The sequence below is a fragment of the Leptinotarsa decemlineata genome, unplaced genomic scaffold (assembly GCF_025532065.1).
Source record: "Leptinotarsa decemlineata unplaced genomic scaffold, Ldec_3_MD MMD2_tig00078422_RagTag_RagTag, whole genome shotgun sequence".
Lineage (NCBI taxonomy): Eukaryota > Metazoa > Arthropoda > Insecta > Coleoptera > Chrysomelidae > Leptinotarsa > Leptinotarsa decemlineata.
In genome coordinates, this window is record NW_027412747.1 from 16,917,501 (window position 1) to 16,939,448 (window position 21,948).

Consider the following 21,948-nt stretch of genomic DNA (forward strand, 5'->3'; position numbering starts at 1 on the left):
AAGAAAACGTTTACTGCCTCACCTCTACGAGCTGAGACATTACCTTCTAAGAGGCAAATGCAAAATGTTTTATTTCATCCATACCCTTTGGAAAATATTAACAAAGAAAATTATAATGTATGGGTACGAAATATTTGTATTGGCGCTACCTCCAGTACAATGCCAATGAAACAATTATATAGGCCAGCTAATCCTTATGGTGTTATTAATGACCACATTTATGGATCTGACCCAAGAGATATTTTGTGTAACAATTTATTGTTGTCAAAAATTACTAAGACAGAAATTTCGGTCATTGAGGTAAACACAAGAGGCCAGACAAAAAATCATTATTGGCACGAACAGCGAGAAAATCGCATAACCGCCAGTCATTTTCATACTGTGTGCCACTTGACATTGCAAAAAAAATGAAAAGTTTGCAGAACAATTGTTGAATCCCACTCCATTCCAGTCTCGTGCAACCATACATGGACTAATTAATGAACCAGTGGCAATTCAAGAATATAAACAGAAGTTATGACTTGAGATACAAGAGTGTGGTCTGTTTATCTCAGAGAAACATCCTTTTTTAGCAGCGTCACCTGATGGTTTGTTAGGGGATGATACCGTCATAGAAGTAAAATGCCCATTTGTATGCAGGAATCACCACATAAATCCAATTACTGTTCCTTATATATTTGAGGAAAATGGGACACTGTTTTTAAAAAAGAAGCACCCTTATTATTCTCAAATACAAGGTCAGTTGTATTGTACCGAGAGAAAATTTTGTAATTTAATTATATATACATTTAAAGAGATAAGTTATTTTTGTGTTAAGGGACGAAGTATTCATAAATGAAATGCTACATAAACTTACACATTTTTATGAAAATTATTTTAAAAAGGCATTGTATCAGAAATATATTTATAGAAATTATCAATAAAAAACAAAATTTATACCGAGACTTTTATTTCTTTGTATTTACAATTCCTTCACGAAAGTTACATAGCATAACACATACAAAAAAATTCTAGAAGCCAGTGGGACATAATAGGCATTCAGTTCACTTGTTAAAATTTTAAAAGTTTTGCTCAAACCTATCAACCGTTCAATGTGTACTCTGTACTTTGCTAGATTCCTATCGTGTTTAACTTGAACACCAGAAAGTTGACTTTTACCTTTAAGAAAAGTAGGTATATTTATTCCAATATTTTTTGTAGCAAATAAATCCTGGACATTAAATCCCCGATCTGCCATAATGCTGTCTCCAGAATCACATTTACTCAATAAATCACTTCTTTCAATCATCTGCCTGTCTGATGTAGAGCCTCCATAACCATCTGAGCAGTAGCTGATTAATCCTCCAGGTGTAGCCCCAATCAAAAATTTTATTGTATTTTTGCTTTTATATGAACTGAAGGTGGCTTGCTGTGACAAAGGGTTTTTAGGTTTTGCTATAGGAATTTCGGTGCAATCAATTATTACTCTAGTCTTATCATGGAATTTTTTAAACTGTTGAGGCATGTAATAGTCCACAATTTGTCGCATTGGCCAAATATCTATTAGTGACCATAAATCATATACGAAATTCAGCCATGTTATAAAAATGTTTGATATTGCGGTTTCGCTCACTCCAAAAATTTGTGATAGTTCAAAATCACATTTGTTCAATTTGATTAATAATATGAGGAATTGGTCTTCAATATCAATATTCATGACCTGACTACCTTTGTATTTCAAGTGAAGAGCCATTGGATACAAAGTGCTCAAAACTAATCGAAATTTCTCATATGACTCTAAACCTGTATAATAAAGAACATATTTTTTGTTCATTAGAAGTTCATCATTGGAAAATAATCTGAATAAAGTTGGTGTTTGTGTGGACTGGCTGATTAGGTTTTCCTCATCAGGATTATCTTCCTCGGGGTGGAAAGTAACTTCTGAGGCAATTTCTTGTTGGAGGTCTAGATAATGTATATCTGAAAATCAAATGAAATATAGTGGTGGTTGAGCAGCCAATATAATAAATTTATTTATTGGATACTTACCATAGAGAGGAAGCTGATTCTCTTTATCTTCGAAAATTTCAGATGTGTCAGTACTAGCTGGCTTCAAATCACGTTTAGCATTCCTTTTTTCTAATCTCAACATCCGTGGACTGATAGAATTCGAAGTACAGCGAAACACGGAAGGTACAGCTGATTTTTTTAAAAATTTTCTTCGGAGTGGAAACCCTATTAAATTTTATAAAATTAATATCACGTATAAGTAAGTAGAATGAATGCTACTTACCAGTTGTCTTTGAAGTAGTCTCAAAATCAGAATGTTTGAAATGTTTACCACATAACCTAGAATGATCAGTACATTTGAACTTTACTATCCTCAAAGATTTTTCCCACTTTCTTCTCATAATAGTATCTTTAGGAAACTTATAAACTCCTATTTCTTTGCATCCGAAAGAAGAACAACGACCCATTTCTCTGAATAAAAACGAAAAATCACAAATGTTCCCATATAACCAATGTATCTTTTGATGACAAACACTTAGCGCCCTCTATGTACAACAAATTGACAGTTTGCTTCCCCATTGAGCTGAATAGTATAAAAAACATAATTTGGTATGTAGTTTCTGATAACGCGACAGTCTTCATTTACTTGGTTGAAGAGTAGTCGAGTATAGTGTATTTTTCAAAAAATAGGGTCAGCTAATAGTTTCAGCTATTCTTGGTTTCTGCTATTATTGCCATTATTGACGATTTTCTGCTCACAAAAAAAAAGAATCAAGGAATGAAATGCTCCAAAACACTAAGAATATTTACAGTGGCATACGTTGCTTGTACTCTGGGCCGTACAAGCTTTTAGAAAAGGTCATGAAAGTCCTTCATGATAATTATCAGAGACGGGGGCACACAGTACGTATTTTTCCAGTTGGCTTCGACTTTGAATTACGACAGTTACTTCTACAATAATTTGTTCTGATTATTATTATAATCTAGTGAAATGTCAAATTATCATTTTTGAGTGAGAACTGGTCAAAAGTGAATACTAAAAACAAAAATAGTTGTTAGACTACATATTAATGTATTATGTACCGTAATGATCGACTCACCGGCTGCAAATAAGTAAAGGGTGAGTTGATTCACTGGACAGAATGAAATCCTTTCAATTCATTGGTTTATCTGAAACAATCACGTACCATGTAACTGTTATTGAGCTGTTTTGATTGTTCTTGTTTGATCAAACTGAAACAGTCATCGATTACTCAAAATTACGAAACGCCTGTGAAAAATATTTTGGTAAAATCAATGCCCTTCAAGCTGATTGGATATAGTAATTCCCTCATTTATTACGACTTAAATTCGTGAATGATGCAATTCTCCTTCAATATCGAGTGATTCCTTCTTAATTCATTGACTCGAGCTATCAAGAACGAGCTGATAAAATTGTTTTTATCACGTTAATAAATTAGGTACTTTGATAAATTCGATATCAGTACCGTTATCGGGAGAGAGACCTCAACTTCCGGAAAGAAGCACGTGCTGAGAGTCAATTCTGTTTCAGGTATCACTTCTTTTGTGCATTCGATAATGTTCGTCCTTTAGTGCTTTGATCATGTAGCTTCAGTATACAGGGCGTTCCGATGAAACTGGATATGTCAATTTTTATTTCGTGTAGTCCAATTTTAATACGATATTCATACCTGAAACTTTACCTCTTGCCGGCAACAGCTACCCCCCTATTTTCATCAATAGCATGAAAATTCAACTGATACATTATGAGAGAGTGTGTATGAAAGAGCCAGTTTTCAAAAACATCAAAAAAAGTTTACGTCAGGTGATGGCTATTGAATAAAATTGCTTTTTGTAAATAATTAGTTTAATAGTCATGGTTATCCAATCAAAATAAAATGGGATACTATGACAGTAATTAGTAATATGACAACTTACAGAATAAGGGGAAATCGGCTCTTTCAGAGCAACAAGTGTATGAAAGAGCTGGAGAGCTGGACATGCGCTATGAAAGAGCCGGGTTTCTCTTCACAAAAAAAATAGTCTTTCAGCAAATAAAAATCACTTAATAAACTATTTATCTGTTATATAAATCTTATCAAACTGTAAAATTGCTCATTTCTGTGAAAATCAGTTATTTATCAGTCTTAAATCACAATCCACTCGTTCATGACTATTCAATATTTTGTTTTGAAAGGCCCGTAAACCGCAACATCCAAAGGTTGGAGTCTATGGCTACAATGAGGTGGAAATATAAGTGGAAGTAACTTGTCCAATTTGTTTTGACCCTTTTTTAGGATTTAGGAGGTGATTTTAGGAGGAGCTGAAACAGTGCTGTATCTTGGAGCCGGCTCTTTCAAAGCCTTCATAAGTGGCTCTTTCAAAACATTTTGTCATTCAAGTTGTAACCTCAAAATACAGCTTTTTGGCGTTAACACTATGACATCAATATTATCGTTGAATTATGCTAAATACAGCGTGACTCACGGTCGATAGTAGGTTAGACGCAAAGCATGATTTTTCTGAAAATTTCACCTCCCACATTTCCTTACCTGTTCTATCGATCTAAATTATTTTCAGCATTGCGGCGTTGCCACTTCTATCAAAAAGTCCAAGCAATTATATTTTTTTGAATGGAACACCCCGTATATTAATACATTTTTGGAATTGCTCTACTATTTTAATACTTTTTTGTTAATAATGTTCTATACCTATCTCTATCTGCTATCAAGATAAAAAATAAATTGTGTTAAATATGGTCCAAAACATTGCCTTAATTGAAATTAAGTACATCAGTACTCTCAATTCATGAAAAGTTGATATTTTGATGATAGTTTGGACAAGCTCGAAATATTCAAATAACACCAAGAAATCGACTCCATATCATACAGGACGTGCTAAAATTGCTATTATTTCCATTGTGCATAAAAGTAGTCGAAAGTTCATTTTTTCAAATGAAACCCCCTGTATATTACTCGATAAATTGAAAGATGGTAAAAAATGCTTCAAGATGGTATACATGTCCCTATACCTAAATCGTCAAGTTTTCTTAATAAAGCCGTTTTTGTGGAAAAATAGTTATTCATGTTTTACCTACAAGTGTTGAAAGTGGCATTTTATTTTGTGAGTGGGGATTATTGCAAAACGAGCGTCAGCAAGTGGAGCAAACTCAATAACAGTTGTACAAAAAATAATCTTTAAAGAATTTGATTTCTAGGTAGCCGTGGAAATATCAAGCTTATGACAGTTTGGTGACTTTTATAAGTAATTGATAAATGGTTATTGACGGTGTTTCAAAAAATCGCCAAAAATGAATGCAAATATTGATTATTCAAACGAAGCTCTCATGAAATTATTTATTATACACGGACAGTGTGATCAAATCATTGCCAGAACTTGTAGGAAATTCAACCAAATATATCTTGAATTAACACCAATGAACGAGAGGAAGTTTGTAAGATTACAAAATAATTTCCTTAACTATGGCTCCATGTTAAAAGCGCCTTCAACATTACCAAAACCTGTTACTTCAAATGAGGACAATACTGTTAACATGTTGGCATATTTTTATGCATATCCAGAAGCTTCCATTCGCAGTGCAGAAAAAGATTTAGGTGTATCACATGCTTCAGTACAACGAATTTTGAAAAATCACGGAATGCATCCGTATAAATTTACCAAAGTTCAAGCTCTAAAAGCAGAAGACTTCGAACGTAGAATGCATTTTTGTGAATCCCTTTTGATTCATACACAGGAAGATCGGTAATTTTTGTCAAAAATAATTTGGAGCGACAAATCAAAAGATACGAGGGATGGTATTTTCAATAGAAGGAATAAACATTTTTGGGCTGATCATAATCCTCATGTTACAAAAGAAATGGGTTTTCAAGAAAAATTTGACCTGAATGTTTTCTGTATTCTGAAGAACAATAAAATTAGCTTTTTTATTTATGAAGACACACTGAATGCAGAGAGATATCTCCAAATATTAAGGACGACTGTAACCGATTTTCTTGAAAATTCGAGAGGAATATAGGAATTCGTGGTTTCAACTGGACGGAGCGCCAGCTCATTCCACCCAGGAAGTTTCCAGGAAACTTGACGAACTCTTTGACGATCGTTGGTTTAGGCGTTTAGGGCCGTGGGATTGGCCACCGAGATCACCCGATCTCACGCCACTTGACTTTTTTTATGAGGTGTTTTAAAATAAAGTGTCTGCTACGGATAGTGATAGATAGTAGCAGCCTCACGAAAACCAGGCCACCAAACGCGGACTGCGATTCCAAGAATTGCATTTACCGGATACCCTGTGAGTGCGGAAAATCCTATATTGGTGAAACTAAGAGGCCATCGAATGTTCGCATTGCCGAGCACAAGAAACACACACAGCGAGGGGAAACCAGCAAATCAGGAATAGCAGACCATGTTTGGACCCATCAACACAACATCGAGTGGTCCCAAGCTGAGATCTTGCACAGAGAGGAACATTGGTTTAGGAGAAAATTCAAGGAAGCCGCATACATGTTGTCCAACAACGTATTCAGCCAAGCCAGCGTAGAAATACGCAACATATGGAAACCCATCATCAAGCGAAAAATGGCCAACTCCCGCCAAAACGGTCATCTCCCACGGAACCAGTGAAGCGGAAAATGGAAAGTGGGGATAAGTGAAAGTACTCGAACGACCTATAAATAGTCATCTCTCGGAGGAATCAGTCCAGTCATCACCCGAAGACGATTGTAGATACGAAACGTCGTGAACTAACGTGACTTGGAATCGCTCCACTTTTTATTTTTATTTTCTTTCTATTTTTACTTGTATTTTATTTTACTGTTATTTCATTTCAGGTTTATTTTGGTTAATATAATTCTTATTTTCAGCTATTCATTTTTAATTCTTCTTTTTTAGTTGTTTCAGGGATTTCAAATCATTTTATATAGTAGATAATGTAAGTCCGAACTAGTGAAACTCTCATATTAGTTATGGTGTACAATTTTGGGAAAATGCATGTTTAAAAAAATCTGTTTAAAATCTGTTTTTCCGTTAATCAGCTGTCGCCCACATACGAACGACAACTCTCAGAAGTTGAGAAACTTGTGCAAAATACCTGAATCTGTTTGTCAATGAAACACCCTGTTCGATATCTGGTTGACCTGGTAAATTCATAAAGATCGCATCAATCATCATGTTCACACACAAAAACCGTAGTTTTTTTTGTCTATCATAAATTGGGACATATGTTATAGACCTTATTTCACATATGTTGACGATGTTTAATGTAAATGAATCTTCGATGATCTTGAAATGTATTAAGATTAAACTTCCCGATGATGCCAGAATATTCCTGACCAGTATTGTGTTAATCTTAGAGAGGAAATATTTGAAAATAAAAACATCCCCATAAAAAAATAATGGTTTCAGAGACACTGTCGGCTAGTTATCGAAAACCTATTTGGATAACAGGTAACAGTGTGTGAGAATTGGAAGTGAATTGAGTAATAGAACGAAAATGAAACTCAAAGTTCCTCAGGGAACTGTATTAGGCCCCATATCATTCTTGATTTACTTTTTATTCTCATAAATTCAATACTTCATCTACCTGTCGAAGGAAAAATTAGCAGCTTTGCTGATGATACCGTAATCTTCCCCAAAATAGACAAAATATTATTGTAGATATCAATATCGGCAATGAGGTTTTAGCAAAATATAGTAGTGTGAAATTTGTATGCATTAATGTTGACAGTAATCTTTAATATGATAATAATTGTGATAATGTTAGTAATGATTTGAATGTAACGGGTGATTTTTCAAGAGGTATAGGATTTGATTTTCAAAACAACACAAAAAATTTGAAAAAATTGATGAAATCTTTATTGAAATCGATTTAATTATCAATATAATTTAATGTTTGAAGATGATTTCTGCAAATGTTGTCCGCGGCTCCATTTTAGATGGTCCATGCGCAAGGTCCAATTTTGGCACACTCTCTCTAACATATCGACCGGTATTTCACGTATGAATGCTTCAATATTGGCTTCCAGAGCGTCAGTCGTTGCTGGTTTATCCCTGTAGACATAAGCCTTAACATGACCCCACAAAAAATAATCCAAAGGCGTTAAATCACACGATCTAGGCGGCCAATTGACGGGCCTCAAACGTGAGATAAACTGTTCACCGAAGGCGGCTCCTAATTGGGCCATTGTTTCGCGTGCAGTGTGGCATGTGGCACCGTCTTGTTGAAACCACATGTCAGGCATGTGCAATTCTTCAGTTTTGGGCAACAAAAAGTCGTCAATTATCACACGGTAGCACTCGCCATTCACAGTAACGTTCCAGTCATTGTCGTCTTTGAAAAAGTACGGCCCGATGATGCCACCGACCCATAATCCACACCAAACAGTGACTTTTTCGAGATGCATCGGTAGCTCTTGCAATGCTTGTGGCTGGTCTTCACTCCAGATGCGGAAATTTTGCTAGTTAACGTATCCATTCAACCAGAAATGAGCCTCGTCGCTGAACACTATTTTTTGATAAAAATGTGGATCTTCCTGCAACATTGCCAGCGCTCATTCACCAAATGTTATACGTTTTGGGAGGTCGTGTGGCTTCAATTCTTGCACCAGCTGTATCTTGTAGGGTTTAACACCCTAATCCTTTCGCAAAATTTTCCACATAGTGGAGTAACAGAGACCCAATTGCTGCGAACGGCGGCGAATCGACATTTCACGGTCATCACGAACACTGTAGAATACAGCCTCAATATTTTCTCCGGTCCTCACTCTACGTATGCGTGTTGGTGGTTTCATGTTCAGTAATGTAAACTGAGTTCGAAATTTACGCTCAAGCTTCCGAATAGGTCCCTCAGTAGGCCGACGAAACTGCCGATTCACCGAGCATGCGTTGTTCATTCGTAAGTCGATTCATGGTTTAATTATAGACCAAACTGAACAAGTATGACAATGACACAAGACACGATTCACGCGTGATCTGTCAAAAACAGTGTTGCCAAAAAAATACCAGCAAAAAATCACTCTTGGGCCTTACATATAGATGGCGTTAGTCGTATTGCATTCACCGTTTTTTCAGTTAGTACTAACCCTCAAAAGAAAGCTGTTGAAATTTTATGATTTTTGTGAGTTATTGTGCCAAGAGTGACACTATTTTTGTTATTTTCAAAACAATGTGCTTTGATTTCACACTGTTTCTTGATGGGAAAAAATACCGTTCAAGCAAAGCAATGGCTTGAAAAGTGTTATGAAAACTGCGGTCCATCAGAAACAACGATAAAACGTTGGTTTGCTGCAAAATCGTTTTGAATGATTGAAAAGTGAAATTGTGTGAGTTAGCTAACATAGTAGTTAAGATATCAAAAGGACGTGTTGGCTTTATATTACATGAGCATTTCACTATGAGAAAGCTCTGTTCAAAGTGGGTGCCGCGTGAGCTCACTGTTGATAAAAAACAAGAACGTCTTGGTAATTTTGAGCAGTGTTTGGTCATTCCAAGTTAAGCAAATTTATATCCTGATCCAGGGAACCCTTAAGTTCCAGTAAATACGATTTGGTTCCAGCAAGATGGAGCACCACCACATTTTCAAGTTAATGTCCCGCAATACCTCGATACAACATTTCCCAATCGGTGAATAGGGAGGCGGGGATCGATTGAATGGCCAGCGCGATCACCTGATCTTTCGTCATTAGAATTCTTTTTATGGGGATATGTAAAGAGCAATGTGTACAAAACTAAACCTTCAGATTTGAATGACTTAAAAGAACGAATAACGCTTGTAATTAGGTCGGTCGCGCCTGATATGTTAAATAATGTTGGAAGGTAGTTTTATTTGAGATTAGGATGTTGCCAAGACGTTCGCGGTGAACATTTTGAACATCTACTTCATTAACATCCATAATTTTTTTTCGTATTCTACATTACATAACGTTTTGCATTACATTTTAGTGTTTGAGTGTATTTTATCAAATTTCGGTAGCCACATGATTTTAATTTATTTTATCCTTATTGTTGCAATGAACTTCAAAGCGATTACAATTCTGAATAGAGAATGAAGATTCCTTTCAAACAATATGATACAAACCTATACTTCCCATTTTAAAAAATGGGGGTTGTATCTGTCACTCGAAGGGGGTTGAAGATAGAGGTGGCATTTTTACGTTGAAGAATGTCAAATTTTAATTTACATTTGACGTGTTTCAGGATTTTTTTTAATATGAACAGTAACCGAAATAATGAATTCATTCCATTTGGCTTTTACACATATGTTATTGTGTCTGAAATCATTTAGTCAAAGATTACGTTTGGTCATATCCTATAATGTTGAAAGTTTGATCTGGTATTTGTTCAAAGAGATAGTGAAGGAAATGTTTCTCTAGTCCGCATAGGGACAAATGCGGTTGGGGATTTCCTGTCATATCTTCAACATAAATAAATTATTTTAATGTTATGTGAAATGTACTTTTTTTGACATGCTCAATAACATTATATGCTCTTTTTCATGGATTACATAAATCAAAAATGAAAAGTGTATTTTATAATGTCGGGATCAAAAAGATTAAATCTTTCATAACGAAGCCGTAATGTGAATCAATCCACTACAGAAATCGCGCGAAAGAAGCGACGTGTTCAGTGTTTCCACGTCTACTGTTTTCACAGATTTCCTCTTTTGGCTGACTGAAAATAGTGGAAAGTATTATATATATAGTATACAGGGTGTAACTGAATAAGTGTAAAACATTGAAGGAGGTGATTCCTCATCGAAAAAAAATTTGGATCTTTCATATAAAGAAATTTCATCCCTTGTTAAGATACAGCCCCTTAAAGGGGGTACATAAAAATTGTATAACAATTTCTTCACAAGCACTGAAAAAGTTACAATATTAAAATTAACCTAACGTTTTGTACTACCAAAAAGACACTTAGCCAGTAATTTATTTGGTTTACCCCATGGTTGTAAGGGGTGGAAAACACAACTCCCAAAATTTATTTCCAATGTAACTTTTTGTCTTATTATTTGTTTACCATTTAAAAATGTATTTCCGATAGCCTGTTTCATTGTAAACAAAAAATGTCTTCTGGGTTTTTTGACCAAAATAAACCAGTTCGTAGCAAAAAATTATTTGACGAACAACTACAGAGATACATCGTCATAAACGCGAACTGGATTTATTGTTATTTTGTAGTTAGTACCTGCATTAAACGATTAAAGGGTGATGAACAAAACTAATTTATTAATAACAAAACATATAACATGCACTACACACTACATTCGTCTGTGAATTCTGTCGTCTTCAGAAAGTCACAATTTCTGCTAATCATTTCCAGCATCCAATTGCAAAATTCAAGACGGTTCGGGAAGTCTCGCGGCAACAGTGCCTGTACTCGTTGCAGATGGTAAAGGTATAAAATGTGTTCCTTTAAAATTCGAAATGCCGTCATATGATCAACATTTAGTTGGAAAGCAATCTTTCTAGTACTGTTAGTAGGTTGTTCTCCAATCAAATTAAGTACTGCTTCCCCAAGCTGTGGTGTTCGTACTTCTCGATGGCGACCACAATCCTGCGTTCTTTTGTCGAATGAACAATATTCTCGTAATCGTTGATGAAGTCGAGCAAATATTCTATGTGAAGGATGCTGCCGTTGAGGATACATTTCAGCATATCATCTAGAAGCTTCTAACCCATTCCCCTGCGACAGACCGTAAACGTAATGTATATCAGCCATTTCCTCATTTGTGTATGCCATTTTGATAACAAATGAATTATTAAAGTAACAAATTAAGAACAGAACAAGAAAACACAATTAGTATTAATTCAATTTCGAAAATTCACAAACTGACAGCGTCATACCAATTTGATTTTCATTATCGCTAATAGATTAGTTTCGTATTTTCGCATTTATGACGATGTATCTCTGTAGTTGTTCGTAAAATAATTTTTTGCTGCGAACTGGTTTATTTCGGGCAAAAAACCCAGGAGACATTTTTTGTTTAGAATGAAACAGGCTATCGGAAATGAATTTTTAAAAGGCAAACAAATGATAAGACAAAAAGTTAAATTGGAAATAAATTTTAGGGGTTGCGTTTTCCACCCCTTACAACTATGGGGTAAACCAAATAAATTTCTGACTAAGTCTCTTTTTGGTAGTACAAAACGTCAAGTTAATTTCAATATTGTAACTTTTTATTGCTTGTGAAAAAATTTTTTATACAAATTTTATGTACCCCCTTTAAGAGGCTGTATCTTAACAAGGAATGCTCCAATGAAATTCGCTTACTAATGATGCACTGTTTGGAACCTTTGGTGTAGTAATGAATAGAACTGAAGTTTTTTCCCAACAACAAATCGTTATTTTTAACACCTCGACACGTGTCTCGCTCACAAAGTGATCATCTTCAAGACGAAGATTAAACTCCAGTTTAAACTCCAGTAATATACGCTTATCCCTTTGATTTAGATAAACAGTAAATAAATGCCAATCGGGAAATTAAATAGGTGAATCTAGGTCATCACAGATATAGGATCCGACTGAACATACATGATTTTCTTGTTAACACCTATTTGAGAAGAGAAAAATAGTATTTTTGTGGAAAAATTGGGTTAGCAGTATATTGATTAGTACCAAAATCCCCAAATTCCACAAACATTCATTATAATAACATTTATCAAAGAGGTTATTAAAAAGATAATAATGATTTGTATGTGTGTTTATTTTCCCCGCATTGTTCATCACATCTCAAACCATGTGTTTCCACCAATGGGTATCTATAGAAACGCGATATCAAACTAGGAGATCAAAGGGTCAAGAATGAAACTGTGCGTAAGATATGTTATTTATAGTGAACTGATAACAATTTCTGACAGATTGATACGTAGTTGTAGTATTGATTTTTTTCAGTTTGGCTGTCGTCACAACGTATTACCATAACGGAGATCGGCTTGTTATTCAAATGATGTTTTCTTCTCAATGTTTACCATTACATTGCTTTTAGCTTCATATACAGTGCAAGGGAAAAGTTCAAATGGGAAAAGTTGATACGAGTTTGATGACGATCACAAATTAGCTGGCAATTTTTCATAGATGCGAGTAGAGACAAAAAGTCCTTGAATGAGAGGAAAACTGTGTAGAAATCCAAATTTTCATTGTATTCGAATTCTTGGCACTCTCCATGCTCCTTTTTTCTTCAATGTTTTTTTTGTAGTTTCAAAATACATTGAAAAGTGCATGTTTTTTTTAAGACAAAACACAAGCACCGTTCTAAGGTGGTTGTGCGAAAGTAGCGATTCACATTGGATTTGAATCGCTGGAGATTAAAATCATTCGGAAAAACTTTCTCAGAACGTTTATTCCACATAAACACAGTTCTCCAGATGAAAGATTTCTTCAACAGTGAGGTTCGCGGTGTACTGAGTTGAACCTCTGAAAGATGAGCAGCCACAGTCCGTCGCGTATTCCTGATATGTACCGCTATTGGTGGAATCACATGTGCCAAGTCACTTGATCACTTCCCGTGAAAGAATAGTCGAAGTAACTGATATAGTAATTCTTAAAGCTATCGGCGAACCCAAAGGCCAAAAAAACCAATACAAAGAAATAATGCCGCTACGAATTAGTCCACGTGGACTGAAGAACTGGCGGTTCGTATTGGATAATTTTTACTAGCCGAGTTTTATGATTGGCTGAAGAGTCATAAAATTAAATTTGAAGTCATGTTGAGATGACCAATAGAATGTAGCGATGAGTACCGCCGTTGTGTCGTCAATGTTCAGTTCAGGAACTGATCGCGATTTGAGTGTTGAAATTCGATATTGGTGAAGTTATAATTACTTAAAATTTTTGTTATTTGTTTAAAATGTAGCGTCCTTGGACAAATACTAATAGTAATAACGGGTGTGATAACAACGCAGACTTTTTCCTGTGTAATGATTGCAGGTGTAATGATTCCAATAGCGCTGGTGAACAATGCGAAAAAGAGATACCAGTGATTCGAATGCATTTGAATATTGAAATACAGAGAGTATGTTTCAATGTATATAAGAATCTACATATCAAGTTTAATTTATAAGGAAAAAAACTATTACAAGCAACATCTGATTTGAAAGAAATTCCTTTCTCAACTATTCGTAAAATAGTCAAAAACAAACCTTATGAACACAAGACGCGATGTGATGCGGGACTACCAAAACCTATAGATGTTCATCTAATAAAATCATTGAAAAAACAATATACGACTGTTACAAAAGCAATGAGATTCCTACAATTGATATCATAAGGAAGAAATTGAATACTTTCGGCCATAACATGAGATGCTGTGACAAAAATCTTCAGAATTGGATAAAGAAACTAGAATTTAGATGTAAAATAATAAACAAAAGTCAAGCAGTTATGGAAGCAGAAGAATAGTGGAATTGCGTAACAAATACTTAGAACAAATAACTAAATATAGACAAGAAAAACGGCAAATTTTCTATTTGGACGAAACTTGGTATGACACTCACGGCACAGTTACGAAAGGCTGCACTGATGGTTCGAGAATGGGTACGCCTAACATGCCTACAAACAAAGGACCGCTAATAATAATTGTGTATTGCGGAGGAAATAAAGGATGGGATCAGAATTCTTTGAAATTATGTAGAAAAAACTTGAGGACTTCAATGTTGACAAGCATAAGAACATGGAAGCTAATATTTTTGAGGAATGGTTTGAAAACACATTGGTCCTAAATTTGGATGCGAATAGTGTAATAGTTCTTGACAACGCTTCATATCATTCGCGACAGCTCATCAAAGTACCGAATAGAAATTCGAGGAAAGATGAAATACAAAGTTTTTAATTGGATAACAATTTGTATTTTGGAGATAACTATACCAAAAACCAACTACTTGAAATATTACATACAAAAACATTTGAAAAAGTGTATGCCCTTGAGAGTATTGCTGAAAAGTATGGATACGCCATATTGAGACTTCCCCCTAATTTCGTGTTTTCAATTCCATCGAGTTGATTTGGGGAATATTGAAAGGAAGCATCAGGTGTAAAAATTATTTTCCAAAATTTGATAATAAGGTGACAGAGCTAGTAAAAGAAGAAGTATCTAATATTACCGAAGAAGACTGGCATAAAAGGGTTAAAAAAGTAATTCCAGTTGAAAAAGACTTTATGGAGATTGGACACTTCCATATCAATGGTGTTAATTCATCATTGATTTGAATGACGACAGTGATAGTGAAACGTAGAATATGGAAGTGGAATTATCAGAAGCTTTCGAAGAAAGTTATTGAAGTGTTTTTGAGTGGGTCTATTCGACTCTTCACCGCACCGCAATATATATTACAATGTAGGTTTTCACGGATGGTAGAATATGATGTGTTGTTTTTCCGGGTGTTCATCCGTTGTGTACTATTCGATAGTCGACGTTTCGCCATCATCTCAGATGGCATTATCAAGACGAGTTTCTGCTTCGCTTCGAGAGGTGTAACTGATGTTAGGTTCTTCTTGTGGTGTTTTTATATGGTTTCGCTTGCGTAAGTTGTATGAATTTGTTACCTGTTTTTCCACCTGAGGGTTGTTGATGGCTTTTGGCAGTTCTCCTACCTGTTTTTCTACCTGAGGGTTGTTAAAGGCTTCTGGCGGTTCTCCTACCTGCGATGGTTCATTATCAATTTGTGGTTGTCTTTGGGGGTTGTTTTTAATTATTGTTTTCCAAATCCTTGGGATGTTTAGTGAGTCATCCCTTTTGTTGATGAGGCCTTGCTTTTCGATTTTGATAGCCTCCCTGATTTGTCGAATTCTTGGGTTTTGCACCTGTGCTATCTGTTTTGTGGACTCAAAATTAATCTTGTGACCTGTTTGTAGATGGTGTTGAAAGAGGGCAGAGGAGGTTTGTCCACAGTCCTCGCATGTGATGCTATATACTCCTTGGTTTTCTAGGGAAATTCTCTCTTTCGGTCTGGGCAGCCAACTGGATATCGTTTTGTGCGGTTTGTAGGTTGTCCGGATGTTTTTACGTCTTAGTATTCTCCCGATTTTGTCGGTCACACCTTTGACATAAGGTAGTGTCACAGATTGTCTGTCGTGTGGAGAGTCTTCTGTCGATCTAGTGGATGTTTTTTTGGTTCTTTTTTGTCTGTCGATGGCCTTTTGAATGATCTTTGGTCCGTAGCCATTTTGTCGCAGAGCCTTTGTTGTCTCCCTCAATTCTGTTGCCCTGTTTGTTGATTCTGTTAGGCGGAAACTGCGGGATATTAAAGTGTTGGCTACGGATTGTAGCTGGGTAGGGTGGTGGTGTGATGCTGCCTGTAGGTAGCGGTTGGTGTGTGTGAGTTTTCGGTAAACTGTATAACCCAAGTTGCCAATTGGTTTTCGTGTTATAAGTAGGTCTAGGAAAGGTAGCTGCCTGTTCTCCTCTCTTTCGGTAGTGAACTGGATGCGGGGATGGATGTTGTTCAGGTAGGTCACAAACCGGTCTAGTTCTTGTTTTTCGTGGGGTCAGATGATGAATATGTCGTCTACATATCTTTTCCAAAGGGTTGGTTTGAGGCGGGCGTTATTAAGTGCTTCTTTCTTTCTTTCTATCGCCCGTGATCGCAAACCTGTTCATGATGCACTTCGAGAAAGAAGCACTTAACAACGCCCGCCTCAAACCAACCCTGTGAAAAGATATGTAGACGACATATTCATCATCTGGCCCCACGGAAAACAAGAACTAGACCGGTTTGTGACCTACCTGAACAACATCCATCCCCGCATCCAGTTCACTACCGAAAGAGAGGAGAACAGGCAGCTACCTGATTGGTTTTTGAGGTCGCTGTGGTTTGTGGCTCATTCGCAAACACCTGCGGCTTAAGAAAGCCTCAGAAGAGAAAGTCTAACGGGGTCAAATCGTACGATTTCGGTGGTCAGTTCACATTACCTCCACGTGACATGACCATGCCCTCAAATCGCTCATGCAGAATATCCAATGTGGCATCAGCTGTGTGGTACTTAGCGCCGTTCTGTTGAAACCACATGTCGTTTGTGATCATCAACCTATAGTAGAAATATGGAAAGATGACGCCGCCAGCCCAACATCCACACCAAACAGTGACTTTCTAAGAATGCATTGGACGCTTTTGGGCAAATGCCAAATTCGACAATTTTGTTTGTTCACGTAGTCATACACCCAGGAATAGGTGAATGGGTGATTATTTGTCTCCAAAATGAGGACAGATCAATTAGCTCATTAGTAATAAAACATAATTTGTATTTCAGTTATTGCAGATAATTGTCAATTTTCGAATTACGGTCTTTGAATAGTCTTGTATAATTCCGTTATACAACATTAATGTGCTCGCTGTTACGTTGTCAATCGCCCTGCAGCAGGGGGCGGTAAAATACCGCTGCCAGACGCGGTGTCACCCTTAGAGAAAAAAATCCACCAAAAGGACGTCTCATTCTACAGTGTTTGTATTTATGCTCAAAGGATGCTCCACTCTTGAGTCTACTAAGAGTGTCTGAATGGTCTTCACTGAAGAGTTGTTAAGTGACGTAAAATGTAATAAATTTGAAAGATTATCTTGCTGGTAATTAACAGGTCCATTCTCTTTTTGTTATTTGCAAAGTATATTGAGAAATGGGTGAATGGAGGCGATATTGTTGTTTGTGTGGATGTTCCAAAAGTGATTATCAAAGTAGAGAAATGTTACAGGGTGTAACATAAATACGTTAAAGTATTCAAGCGACGTATTCCTGAGAGAATCTCAAGATATAAAGTCTATATATAGGGCGTTGAAATTGAATTTTTTGTTTGTTTTTTAAAAATAACTTCCGAAAACAATGAGTTATTTGCACAAAATTAGGTACTCGGAGTATTATTGACGTGGGAAATCACAATTTTGTATGATTTTCATGTAACACACGTAGGCCGCTGCATACGTTGTCAGTATTTATTTCAAATTGTCCTAACTATTTTAAAATCTGTTTAAAATCTGTTTTTTCGTTAATCAGCTGTCGCCCCCATACGAACGACAACTCTCAGAAGTTGAGAAACTCGTGCGAGCTAAGGACAAACGAGGTCTTACTTTTCAACGTGTGATTCCTAACAGTACACTTTTGGTACTTTTCATGAAAAAACCTAATTCACACACTTTTTTCAAGTAGTAGAAAAGATACACTTCATCAACGACGCTGGAGGTGATTGTTTTCGAGGTATTTACTAAGGAGCTAAGTAATATGCATATCGATGCATATTACTTATGCATCGATATGCATATTACTTAGCTCCTAGGGCGCTAAGTGAAGTTGCTAAGAATATTACAAAAATTCAGTGTGGTGAATCTCGTCAAAACAAACAACTTTTTCCAATAAAATGTTTTTTGAAGAACCATTCGTTTTCGATATACAAATTACTGAAATTTTCCTAAAAAGTACACGAATCCGATTGTTTTTTAGTTTCATAAAGCCGTAAACCTTGCTGGACTGTTTTCGTAAGGCCACCCTGTATTTGTAGAAACTGCATAAATTTTTTATCTATAAATCACGAGTAATCCTCATTCTCGGATGTTCTTTAAATAAATAACATACATAAATAAAAACTTCTGTGACAACAACTTTGATTCGTTGTATAATCAGTGAGTAAACATAAGGTGAGCACGAGTATTAAATTCCACTGTTTCCTTTCTTTTATTGTTTTGTTTTATCCAGTGAAACATCCAAAGTTTAATGATAACATAACCGAGACAGAAAAAACTATTCTCCAAAAAGTAATTTGTTGATAAACTATATCAACCATAGTCCATAAACCGAATTTGGATTGACAAGTAAGTATAAACATTAATACCTATTGAAATATTAACCGATATAATGGTCTTTGATATCTCAGTACATTAGAACTTGCGTATAATAATTATCTGGATCAAAATATCGCTCCCTGAAAGCAGGAGTAACTTATCAAATAATTTTTATTCAAAAACAATGAAGCACGCACGTGTAGAGTAGCTTTATTTCTTCCAATTCATCTCTTAAATTGTGTTGATTTGTTGTTATTTTTATTTGAAGACGAAGGATTAGTATGTTACGAAACTGAATTGAAATAGAAGATATTTTCCAGGAAAAATTATTTTTTTTTTGAATTGAAAGGGTTGTATTCTTATGAGTGAAACATTTTTGGGAAAGAAAGTTTTTGGCTTTCTAGTACTTCATCTTGATACAAAACATTTTTACCTTTCATTTAGTATATTGTGTAGGGATCCTGTGAATGATATGTGATTCGATTCCATAACGGATGTTTGGAATACAAACTGAGTAGTGAAAAGTATTTTTGTATAATTGAGTGTTCATTAGAGTATTTGTTTCGAAATATTTTTTTTCGTGTAATTCAATGTTTATATGAAAATAGCTGATTCAGGAGGGCTTTTTCTTCCAGTTTGTGTCGAAAAGTTACTTCTTTGTATGATCTACACATCTATGAATAGAGTTTCTACTTTTGAAATGTATTGCTTCCTTCCTTTCTTTGAAACATTCCTACGTTTTTTTGTATTAGTTTTTGTGTTTCTACTTCCCCGTGTTTATCCAAATAAAATGTGGGAAATTTCCAACAGAACGAAGAAAGCAATTCTTTTCAAAATACCATAATAAAAAGAGAAGAGAAGAAGAATTCTTTCTGTTTGAAGGTGATTGACAATGTTTCATGATGAATTTCACTAGTTCGGACTTCCATTGTCTAATATATAAAATGATTTGAAATCCCTGAAGAATTAAAAATTATTAGCTGTGAAAAAATAACAATTATATTAAGCAAAAATAACCTGAAATGATATAATAATGAAATGAAATAAAAGTAAAAATAGAACGATTGAAAAAAAATAGAAATATAAATGAAAATAAAAATAAAAAGTTAAGAGATTCCAAGCCACGTTAGTTCACGACGTTTCGATCGTTGGTATCTATAATCGTCTTCGGATAATGACTGGACTGATTCCTCCGAGAAATCACTATTTATAGGTCGTTCGAGTACTTTCACTTATCCCCGCTTTCCATTTTTTCCGCTTCACTGGTTCAGTGGGAGATGACTGTTTGGCGGTAGTTGGCCATTTTTCGCTTGATAATGGGTTTCCATATGTAGGGTTTCTCTATGCTAGCTTAGCTGAATACGTTGTTGGACAGCAATTTTGCGGCTTCCTTGAATTTTCTCCTAAACCAATGTTCCTCTCTGTGTATGATCTCAGCTTGGGACCACTCGATGTTGTATTGATGGGTCCAAACATAGTCTGCTATTTCTGATTTGCTGGTTTCTCCTCGCTGTGTGTGTTTCTTGTGCTCGGCAATGCGAACATTCAATAGTCTCTTAGTTTCACCACTATAGGATTTTCCACAACACAGGGTATCCGGTAAATGCAATTCTTGGAATCGCAGTCCGCGTTTGGTGGCCTGGTTTTCGTGAGGGTGCTACGGATAGTGTTACCGGATTCTTCTCATCCTCTCCTATAATCCTTTGATGTAGGGAAGTGCAAGCACTGGTTGTAATGGTTTATCTTCCTTGCGAGGCTCCTGCTATACCATCGCTTTGGAGTAGCCATTCCGTTGAAGATCATTTTTGATGAAGTCTAGTTACTTCTCGAGACCTCCCTTCGTATTACAGAGCCCGAAAGCATGGTCTAATAGTCTTGATGATTCCTCTTTTAGTCGATTGATGGTGGTTGGATTCGTGGTTCAGATACTGTCCCGTGTGAGTGGGTTTTCGGTATACAGATGTTGCCCACTTAGTGTCTGTCTTCTCCACCAAAACGTCTAAGAATGGCAATTAGTTGTGGATTTCCTTCTCCATTGTGAAAGTGATGGAAGGTCTCTTGATGTTGATGTGTTTTAGGAAGGCGTCTAGTTCAGTATTCAGAATTCTTTTCAAAATAAACTATTCACAAATATGTGTGAATCATGCTTAGAAATTACTTTCAGACACAAATTGAAAAAATGTCCTTTCGAAACAACTACTTTCATATGAACATTGAATAATACAAAAACACTTCTTTCGATCAGTCTGTTCTCCAAACGTTCGTCATGGAATTGAAAAAGATATCATTTACAGAAAAACTACACAATGTGACGCAAGGAATATTATTACAAAGTGAGTCGTTGTAAGTGGTTGTTTTGTATTTGTGAAAAATGTGTGTCTAGTTTCAAATTGAGCAAGTGCCAAGCTGTGGGTTGCTGTAATTTGCAAGGCGATATCGGCATTCATATTTTTCGATTTCCAATTATCGAAAAAAGGTATGTTTCTCTATTATTTATTATGTAAGATTGAACTAATGAACATATAACGGAAATCATAAAATAAATTGTTGTTTTAGCAAATTAACTGTAATATCAAAAAAAGGAAAAAACACGACTTGACAAATGAAATTCATTGAGGGGTGGCAGATAACAATTTTGACATTTCTGCAACTTTGGGGAAACCTACATAGTGAAGGACACTCCTACATATTGACGAGGAATATAAATCAGGACTGTGTGGAAAATTATTTTGGTCAACTTGGGAATACTTGTGGAAATGCCAGAAACCCAACTCCTATTCATATTACCAGAGCTTTCAAAAACACATTTACTCTTCAGTATTTCACACAGACAGAAGGAACTAACTGTCTAGAAGATACTAGTGAGATTCTATCTAGTATTACAGATGCAGACATAAATAGAATGAAGATTCTTGTGGAAGTTCCAAAAAATCCCTATAAACCTTTGAATTTATTAAAATTTGAAATTTGCCAATAGAAATTTGAAAACAAATGTTTAAAAAAATCAAAAACTCATCATTCTGAAAAACGTTTGAAATATATTAGCATAAGTCTTTGACCTAAATTGTATACTCTTACTATATAAAATATACGTTTATTTCACCACCTTGTCTTATTTTTCATGAATTCCTAAACAGTTCCAAATCATATAAGACATTTATTGGGAGCTTCTCGTAGCAAT

The 21,948-nt window shown here is 35.5% G+C and overlaps 1 protein-coding gene across 1 annotated transcript; it reads right to left on the reverse strand.

The window, feature by feature from the left end:
* Nucleotides 1-945: 945 nt before the first annotated feature.
* LOC141487274 (uncharacterized) lies at nucleotides 946-2,567 on the reverse strand. The gene is made up of 3 exons (XM_074186172.1): nucleotides 2,273-2,567; nucleotides 2,029-2,214; nucleotides 946-1,959 (listed from the first exon to the last, which is right to left on the reverse strand). The coding sequence occupies exons 1-3, from the start codon at nucleotides 2,454-2,456 to the stop codon at nucleotides 962-964; spliced, it is 1,368 nt and encodes a 455-aa protein (XP_074042273.1). The 5' UTR covers nucleotides 2,457-2,567; the 3' UTR covers nucleotides 946-961.
* Nucleotides 2,568-21,948: the final 19,381 nt, after the last annotated feature.

Coding starts and splice junctions, on each gene's coding strand:
- LOC141487274 (XM_074186172.1), bottom strand. CDS start 2,456: ATGGGTCGTTGTTCTTCTTTCGGATGCAAAGAAATAGGAGTTTATAAG. Junction 2,215..2,272: donor GACTACTTCAAAGACAACTG/GTAAGTAGCATT, acceptor AAAATTTAATAG/GGTTTCCACTCCGAAGAAAA. Junction 1,960..2,028: donor GAATCAGCTTCCTCTCTATG/GTAAGTATCCAA, acceptor TTTGATTTTCAG/ATATACATTATCTAGACCTC.